General features: G+C 26.0%; 1 protein-coding gene across 1 annotated transcript; it reads right to left on the minus strand.

Annotated features, from left to right (window-relative positions):
• Positions 1–1,501: 1,501 nt before the first annotated feature.
• Positions 1,502–4,260, minus strand: LOC105626545 (odorant receptor 22c-like). Its single transcript, XM_012207842.1, has 5 exons — positions 3,458–4,260; positions 3,115–3,214; positions 2,220–2,330; positions 1,804–1,959; positions 1,502–1,552 (listed from the first exon to the last, which is right to left on the minus strand). The coding sequence occupies exons 1-5, from the start codon at positions 4,258–4,260 to the stop codon at positions 1,502–1,504; spliced, it is 1,221 nt and encodes a 406-aa protein (XP_012063232.1).
• Between the last annotated feature and the right edge of the window lie 6,153 nt (positions 4,261–10,413).

Below are 10,413 nucleotides of genomic sequence, written 5' to 3' on the forward strand. Positions count from 1 at the left end.
TTAATTTACGTTAGTTTAGTTTAGTTAACTAATAACGTACGTTACGTTTATTTTTAATTTATTTACTTTATTATATATTATATATAGTATATTATATATATATATATATATATATATATATATATATATATATATATATATATCCTTCATATTTCTTACTTATGTTTCACACAATCATTTTTTACATAGTCATTGTTCGCAAGAGATTTAAGTAAGCTATGGAAGTCTTAATTACTTAGAACAATAACATACTTGTTTCTACACAATCTTCAACAGAGTTTAATGATCAGTCTAACATTATAAAGTTATTCTGATAGGAGTGTATATTCAATCAATATAATTGTTCGTTTACAGTTTCTATTGTCAGATATCTGAAAGATCATCGCGTGGCATAAAGAGTGTAAAGTATAGATTTGTGAGAGGTTGGAAATGATTTAGTTTTTTCCGTTTTGATAATGTGTTTTAATATTTTTCTTGTATTGAGATTAATATGATAAATTAATTGAATGATGATAAAAATTAGAATATATCTTAAAATGTAAAAAATATTATATTATATGTATTATATTATATATATTATATTATATGTATTATATTATATTATACATAAAAGTGAGAAATATATATATATATATATATATATATATATATATATATATATGTTGTGCATAAATTTTTCAATAATGTCATTCAATGCTATTCTGACATAATTAATTATATTTATAAAATCTTGATTTAAAGTATACACCGAGTTGTGATTGTATGTACAATCATGAAATTATTAAAATTATTTATTAATCATCGATTGTCAGTTGGCACTTACATATGATACTAGGAAGTTCAAAATTGAACATAAAAAAACTTCGAACTTTTATTAATTATGGAATTGCGAAGGATTAGTATTACAAATTTTGTAGTTCAAACAATTTGAACAGTTTGGAAATTTAGTTTGACTTATTATAATAAGTATAATATTTAAAGGATTAATCTTATTTTCAGTAATTTGTTCTGTTTCAGAAAACATATAAAATATAATATAATATGTATCTTTTGAAATATATTAATGAGTTGATTTTGATATAATTATTGATTTTATTAATCTTTGTTGCATAGAATGCCTTATACAGTTTATGGAACATCTAGCATTTTATAATATTTCTTTGTTTTGCGCGTTATATAATTGTAACGTATTGGATAAAATATAATGAGTATGTGTACATGAATAACATGAAGAAATAATTATTTTACATTAGCAATCGGTTATAAGTATAAACCCAGCCAAAATCGAAATTTTTTTTTTTTAAATTTTTATGCTGGATACGATCATAAACGTTTCCTGAAAATCTTTGTTAATCTAATGTTTTTAGGATCATTTATTTTTAATTTCAAATTTGTGCAATAGGGGTTTATCTTATTTTCAGAATACAATAATTTGTTCTGTATAAAATATATATAATATTTGTATATATATTTTAACTTATATTTCACACATAATCATTTTTTATGTCATTGTTCGCAAAAAATTTAAATACGCCATGGAAGTTTTAATTACCTGGAATAACAATATATTTATTTCAATAGAAAGAAAAAATAATGTATATCGTATTCTCTACAAGTTCTTATTAATTTAGATATGAATTTATTAAAATTTTAAATTTAACGTATGAATGTTTCCATATAATGAATAATTTAATTAAGCAATGTAATTCTTGCGAGATGATTATTTTGTTATAAATAAAGTACAAAAAAGACATAATTTAATAATTTTTTAATAATGGAAGAATATATATGTGCATTACTTACATCACCAAAAGTTGCGATAGATAAATGGAATAATTTTCCTGCGGTGATCTTAATTACGTCATTTGATCGGGCAATAATCAAAATGAGACTACGTGCAGTTGTGTAATGGAGATTATACCAATCAGTCATATATGCCATTTCTCCGACAAGTTTGCACTAATTTGATACAAAATTTTATGTGAGTAAAAATAATTTGGATTAACGTAATATTAAAGAAAATAGAAATATTCAAGTTTCTTAAAAATGAGACAATTTCATTAAAAAAATTGTAATTTAATAATAATTTTTTATTAATATGGAAGTATTGCATTTTATTCTTTTCTTAAAATATTAACTAATATGTTAAACAAATGTTAAAATATGAATTTTTATTTTTATAGTTTATAGTTTATTTCCCTCAATCCTCGATGTATTACCTGTTCAGTGACAATTCCTCCGATGTAGCAAAATATAAAAATATTGAAACCCATCGATAAATATACAATAAAATAAGATGTTATTTTTGCTGTATCAAGTGTTTCCCATGCCTACGCAGTTAAAAAATTTATGTTAAAGAGGAATGGTTAATAAAGCCGTTTTTGAGCCCCAACTGATTTTCATTAAATAATTTTTTATCATTTCACGTGTCTAACGATAAATTTGAACACTTTTGTGTAATTGTAACACAAAGTGATGTTAAAAAGTAATGCAAATATTAATATAAGAAATTAACATAAGTAAAACATTTAGAGAAATGTTATGAAAGTATTATATTGTGAGATTATATTTTAAAATTAATATTTATAATATATTAATATTTATATTAATATTATATTATATTATATTAATTTATATTAATATTTATATAATATATTAATATTTATATATTAATATTTATAATATATGTATATATAATATATGTATATAATATTAGTATTTATTTATTTATCTTAGAATTTATACTTTAAAAACATTATTTTTATTAGTTTTATGTTATATGTTTTTCTACTGGTAAATTATGTCTCTTTAATAATTAGAAATGTTGAATATCAAATAACCCAAAACATTCAAACACCGTTATATTAATTATTATTAAACATATGAATATATCAAACATTCAGCACAATAGCTTTAAAAATGACCGGTTTTAGTATATAAAAAATATCTTTTACTATGTAAAAATTAAAATATGGACTCATCTTTGTCATATGATTTATCGGTTTTATACATATTTTGCAATAGGATTGCGATGTCTGCTTTTTTGTGAAAAAATCATATTCACAAGAATATATTTGATGGGTTTAATAAGATTTTTTTACATTTCTAGCGTACCATAATTGTATAATATCCAAGCAAGCACATGGCCATCGTGCATCCCGTTAATTCCACAAGAGAAACTTTATGCATAATACTTTCTACTTGTGATATAAAACTGAAACGTGTAAATGTACGTAACACAGTAAGTTTTTTTAAATAAATAAGTCATCGACACACTGAAATTATGCTTTTATAAACACAATTGACAACAGATCTTTTAGTAATCTATAAAAAAAACATGATTTTAATGCAATATCTATTCATAAATAGTTAATTATTAATTTGTGATTATAGAAATTTAATATAATTTATGTACACTATATAATATGCATTTTTTAAATGCCTGCTTATGAAATACCTCAATATTCTCAGATGATGTTCTACGATAGTAGCCAGTTTTCGTTTAGCTTTATCATTTCTCTTTTCCTGGTTTTTAACTAATTCATGTAGCCACTCGTACAACACATTCAATTGACCACAAGCATGTATTGCGAAGACAGCAGCTAGACTGCAAGCACCGACAGTAGAGGAACTCACTATTAACATTGCTAGATTTTGCAGAATCAACGCGATTTCATTTACAGGGCTAAATCTCGTATCGATAATCTTGTTGTAAATCGGACACGTCATCGGATGCGTCGTAAAAGTCTCATTGTCGACGACAATGGTTACAGTTTTCATTGCCCTTGCCAAGCTGAACAGGATCGTTCCTCCATGCATGATTATTCCACAAATTATGGCAATGAAACGACCGAACTTAGCTTGTTGCAGCATTATTTCACGATCATCGAACTTCTGTATGAGACACCAATCTGTTTCCATGTGTCGTATTAAATTGCTAATATCACCACTGCGCTTAAGCAGCACCCAATAATGTACCGAGCCCATAATTCTATGAAGTAATGGTCCAGTTGCACTTAGTTTTAGTTTGATGTTGTCTTTCTCAAATAACACATATAATAAACACGGTATCATGTTGGATGCTACTATGCTCGAACAAATAAGAATTTGTAATAATACCAAGATTTTCCACACTAGACTCGACTCATCTGTTTGTGGCCATGCACCAATTGGTTTGAGAAACCATCGATTAAATTGTAAACTATAATCGTTATGTTTTTTTGATCTGTCGCTCTCTGGCGCGCATTTGAAATTTGACATGATTGCTGCACGAAAGCATATGGTGCACTGTCACGGATGGACAACTCATCGTTCCAGAATATGATGAAGCGCTTGCGCCGATCTTTAGAAGAGTTTGGTGAACGATTTAATAAAAGTGCACTGAGAGAGGTATATGTGAATGTAATGTGTGGTTCATCGATGGTTTTTATTATCCGATGTCTGAGAAAACATCGCGTGTTGTGTAAGGATTCGTGGAAGTGACATTAAGAGTTTTCTTTATTTTATATTAAAAAATCTCTAGGGAAGAGCATTTGGCAAATGGATGGAATAACTTAAGTCTCAGGATTGCGCAATTTTAATTATATGAACTATAATCGAGTCAAAATTAAGTCGAATAAAAATTAAGTGAGATGAATAATTTAATATAGTGAAAAGGATTTAAAAAATTTAATCTAAGTAAGTGATTGACTAATAATTAAATTATTCAACAGAACAACAAAAAGGACTTACAGAGTTATTGATGTATACTATATATATTAATTTGATTTAGAGTGAGAGAGCGTTTCGCAGAACTCTCAGCAGACAATCCGTACTTCGAAAAGAAAAATTCAACATCCATTTGTAAAAAACAGAGATGACATTTAAAATTGTTTAAAAATTATGAATAATAAATATATTATTAGTGTATGTTACAAAAATGTTATAATATGCGCTAATATTAAATATTAATATTATTTATAATTTTAATACAATTTTAAATACAATAATATCCAATTAAATTTATATTTTGGCAAATCACTTTGCGTATAATATTTTTCACGTGTATTATAAAATTCAAACATATTTATATAATGAAATATTTGAAAATATACCAAATGTTTAATTTTGCAAATTTGTTTCCATCTTTCGCATGGAGATAATTAATATATATTTAATTACAACAATTTGGAGAAAAGCAATGTCTTCGATTGCGTCCTGCTTTTTAAATTCAACGCTTCCTGCACACTTATGGTTCAGCATGATCACTCCACGAAGTCATGTAGTGCATTGTCATGAATGGACATTTTATTGTGCTAGCGTTATGAAGTAACGCCTATGCCATTTTCGAATGAGTTTAATGTACAACTAGATACTGCAACTGCTTCGAAAGTTTGTGTATCTGATCATTAAATGTTTGGCACATATATATGGAATAACATCGTATGTACACAAAAAGATGAATTTAGAAAATATTAGTTGCGATGGAAAAGCGATTTGAAAGAGTGAAATCAATCCTTATATAAATAATGCGAGTTTTAGCTTTTTTTTCATTGTATCTATGATCTTAAAAACTATTTGTGTTATCAAAACTTTATACAACACTTTTACAATAAAATTATTTCTGTTCATCTACAATAATTCAATATTTAAAAGAAAATAAAAAAGATTTTTTTTCATTAAAAGGAATTGTTTCTGTTAATTGTAATTAAAAGTATTATTGACGTAAATGAATATAGAGATTTTGTTATAAAACTTTAGTATAAAACATTTTTTGATATCTCGAATAGTTTTCCAGATATAACGGAAGAATTGAAAATCGCTTTATACATGAGAGATGATTTCACCATTTCAAACCGTTTTTCCGCAGCAACGGATATTTTCTAAATTTGTCTTTTGATGTAATCTATTGTATATATGTGTGTGTACAAAATTTCATTAAAATCAAAATTTATCACTTCGTGTGATTCCCTTGTTAATATATATATATATATATATATATATGTATACTAAGATCCAATAATCTCGATCTGGCGCAACTCGCCGCTCGTGTAAAGTAGCCACTGCAGTGTCGCTACGCGTAGCTTAGCGACAAGATACTACCAATGTTTCCAGATATATATATATATATATATATATACCAAAAGATTCGATAGTTCAAAGGACATTCGCACGAAATACTAGAGATCCGAGATGCAATTTATTTTATATTTTATTCATTAGTAACTTTTTATTAATAAAACGATGAATTTCGAAGAATCTGTATTATTTACATTATTAAAAGTTGGGTCAGGTAAATGGAATATCTTTCCTGTGGTGATTTTAATTAATTTAAGCAATAATCGAGCAATAATCAAAACGCGATCACATGTGCAGTTTTGTGATATAGATTATATTAGTCAGTCATATATTCCCGCACATATTTGCACTAATAAATTCATATGAAATTAAAATTTTCTATGAGTGATGAAAACAATTTAATACTTTAGATTACATAATGTTTAGAAAAATACAGAAATATTCAAATTTTTTAAAAATGAGGTAATTCTATTTTAACATTTTTCTCTATTAATGTAATAGCATTATATTTTAGACTTTTTAAAAATAATGACTAAATTATAATAATAAATGTTAAAATCCAATAATTTCCCTAATATCAATACATTTTAATTCTCAACATTTCTTACATGTTTTGTGACAATTCCTCACTGTGCAAAGTGTTTTAAAATGTTAGAATTATTTTTTCTGTATCAAGTTCCTAACTCTACACAGTTAAATTCAACACACATGTCCATTAAAATTTTTATATGAACATAACACAACATGGAATATGTTATAGAAAGCAATGCAAATATTATCTAAAAAATTAACGCAAGAAATAAAACACTTCGATACAGTTTAAAAGCAAATTGTAAAAGCATATTTCTTGAGTAAAATTAATATTTGTAATTAACTCATTTAGTAACTCTCATTTTAGACATTTATCTTACATTTTAAAATTTACATTTTAAAAATGTATTGTTATTTTTTCACTTATTCATAAATTGTTTTTTTAATACTAAAAAATGTTAAATATTAATATTTTATACAATATTCAAACAACACAATTCATGCTATAACACAATCATTTTATGTTAAATTAATATGTTAAAAATTGAATATGTTAACAATTCAGGACAAGTTTTAACAATAATTGTTTTAACATAAACATATAATGTCTTTTACTATAATAAAATTAAAATATTAGATTTATCTTTATTACATATCATGTATTATATATCTTATACATATTTTCTAATAGAATAGAACAGTTCTAATAGAATATTCTAATAGAATAGAACAGTTTAATTTCTCATGAATAAATTATATTTACATATGTAATAGAAGTATTAATTTCTTACATCTCTAGTGTATCGTAATAGTGTGATACCCAAATAAGTACATAATTATTGTGGATGTTAATTGTAGAAGAGATATTTTTATTAAGTATTATACATAATATTTTCTAATCATGATATGAAACTGAAATGTATGAATATACCACAGTGAAATTTTTTTTTAAATAAGTTATCACATTTTGAATTGATACTCTTTACTATCTCAATTCAATTTTTCTCTTTTAGTAATTTAGAAAACAAAAATGAATTTAACTTAATTTTGAAAAGAATGTCTATCTTTAAATTATTAATTATACAGACCCACAAAAAAGTATCCTGTGCTGGGATGGAGACTCTGCTATTTTTATGTATTTTAAATAGCTAAAAAATGGGTCATTTTTTTGCTCTATATTGAAAATTTATTCTGGACAATCCTAATTTGATATGAGATTCGTATTCAGCACAAAATACATAAGAATACACAAAATACATAAGAATAGCTGAGTCTTCACCTCTCTCGCAAAGTATTTTTTTTTACTGTATTATTATTTATATTATTACTTATATATATAAATTCATTTAAATAATTGATTATGAGATTTTCATAAAGATTTAGAAGATGTGTATTTTTTTAACGAATATTTATGTATGAAATACATACCAACAATATTTTCAGATGATGTTCAACGAGTAGCCAGTTTTCGTTCAGCTGTATCATTTCTCTTATGATGGTTTTCGATAGTTCATGTAGCGTAAACACGTTCAATTATCTATTGGTATAAATCGCAAAAGACAGACTGCCAACACTGGCAGTAAATGAACTCACTATAAATATTGACAGAAACTATACAATGCAATTTCACAAGATTGATTTATATATCGATGATTTTGTTGTAATTCGGACACGTCATCGGATACATCTTAAAAGTTTCGTTGCCGACAATGATAGGATGTGGTTTTGGTCAACCATTATTCTAAATAGGAATGTATCACCATACATACATGATATTGCACAAATCATAACGAATCGACCGTACTTAACTCACAGCATCACTTCACGTTTGTCTATTCTTTGTATGAGACTCCAATGCATGTACGTATTAATTTGTGGATGTCACTTTTGCATTTGAACAGCACTCTATTTATCTAACCCATAATTCTGTAAAGCAATGGCGCAAAAACGCAGTTTTTGCTTGATATTGCTTGATATCTTTTTCAACACACATACAAGTATATAAACACAGTGATGAATGTTGCTATGCTCGAACAAATGAAAATTTATTATAATATAAAGATTTTCCACACTGGACGTATTTATTTGTGGCCATGTATCGATTAGTTTGAGAGACCATTGACTAAATTGTAAGCTATGATTGTTATATTTTTTCGATATGTCGCTTTAAGATACATTAAAATTTGACACGATTACTGACACGAAAGTGTGCAATGCACTGTTACGGAAAAATTATTCATTGAACTCATCGTGTCGAAATATGACAAAGCGCTTGCGCCGATTTTCAGAAGAGTTTGGTGAGTTGGTAAAGATACTCTGAGAGGGACGTATATTCAATCGATGTAATTAGTTGTCGAGAGTTTTTATTATCCGATATTTGTGAGAGATCATTATATAAAATTATGGAATCATATAAAGTTATGGAATCACATAAAATTATGGAAGTTCATTAAGAATTTTTGATTTTAACAGATTTTTTGAATTTGATATTATATCTTAACTGTATTTTTTGTTATATTGATTAACGGGATAAATTAATTAAGTTGCGATAAAAATTAGAATATTTTGAAATATGGAAAATATTATAAATAGAAATATTGAAATCAGAAAGATATAGGAATGAATTATACAATTTCAAGAATTGGCTCTATTTACTTTTTAAATTTGTATTGAATGGATGATTAACTGAGCCCGTCATAAGTGAGTTAATATCGATTGCATCAGTATCTTGTTTGAGAGATTATAGGTGCCTTTAGGGAGATGCTATTAGCGTTATTTGTGTTCATTCTATTCTTTTTTTATGTTTAATAAACAATAAAGATAGAATGACAGAAGCGCTAATAGCGTTTCCCCGGTTGCACTATTTATGAAGATAGTTCTACCCTTTATCCTTGATAAATTACAGTTTGAGAATCAGATTTTGATTGTGCTACCATTCATGTGCTTCAGCGATTTTAACATTTTTCTTTGTCATTTCATTTAGAGCTATATTCCAAAAAATCCAAAAAATCATTTTAATCACATTAACTATTTTGTGTATATATCTTTATAAAGACACATATATTATTATACACATATATTATTATACATATTTATACCATCGACATATAGTATTGGATAGAGCATACGACGAAATCTCTTTCATCTTGAAAGAGATTTAGAAAGAGTAAGGTAAACATTTGGGCACAGAATTCTCTTTCTACTCTTGTCTTATTAATCGAATTATGTTTCAGGAGAGGGAGGACAATACTGTATTCTTTAAAGTTAGAAGTCCTCACAGAAATATTGATTGGTATTAACGTAGATGATAATTCTAAATGTTATTAATTATATATATTAAATACAAAATAAAACTTAAAATATAGTTTTTACGTTTTTATTTTATGCAAAAGTAACACTCTGAGCACGGATGTATCTAAGTACTTAATACCTCAGGACCCTTGATTCACTACTACTCAAATATTGCTCTATCTCTTTTTAGATCTGACAAGATGATTTTGATACTAATGCTCCGTCCAGTATTATATGTCAATGATTTAAAAGACACGATGTTTCACATGTCAAGTACGTTTATATATTTTTTTTAGAAGAATAAGAGCGAAAGAGTGCAGGGATACTTTTTGCGTGACATGCGAATTCGCAAAAGGTGTAGATCTTAATTATTAAACTTCAAACTTCACCCGTTTTGATCGAATATAACCTTTTTCTTTATTTACGATGGACGTTTCTCGATCGATTATTACTTACCAATGTTTGCAGTTTACGATTAATGTTATGTAAAATATTTTATATATATATATATATATATATATATATATATATATA

Source organism: Atta cephalotes, assembly GCF_000143395.1.
Source record: "Atta cephalotes unplaced genomic scaffold scaffold00005, whole genome shotgun sequence".
NCBI classification, from domain to species: domain Eukaryota; kingdom Metazoa; phylum Arthropoda; class Insecta; order Hymenoptera; family Formicidae; genus Atta; species Atta cephalotes.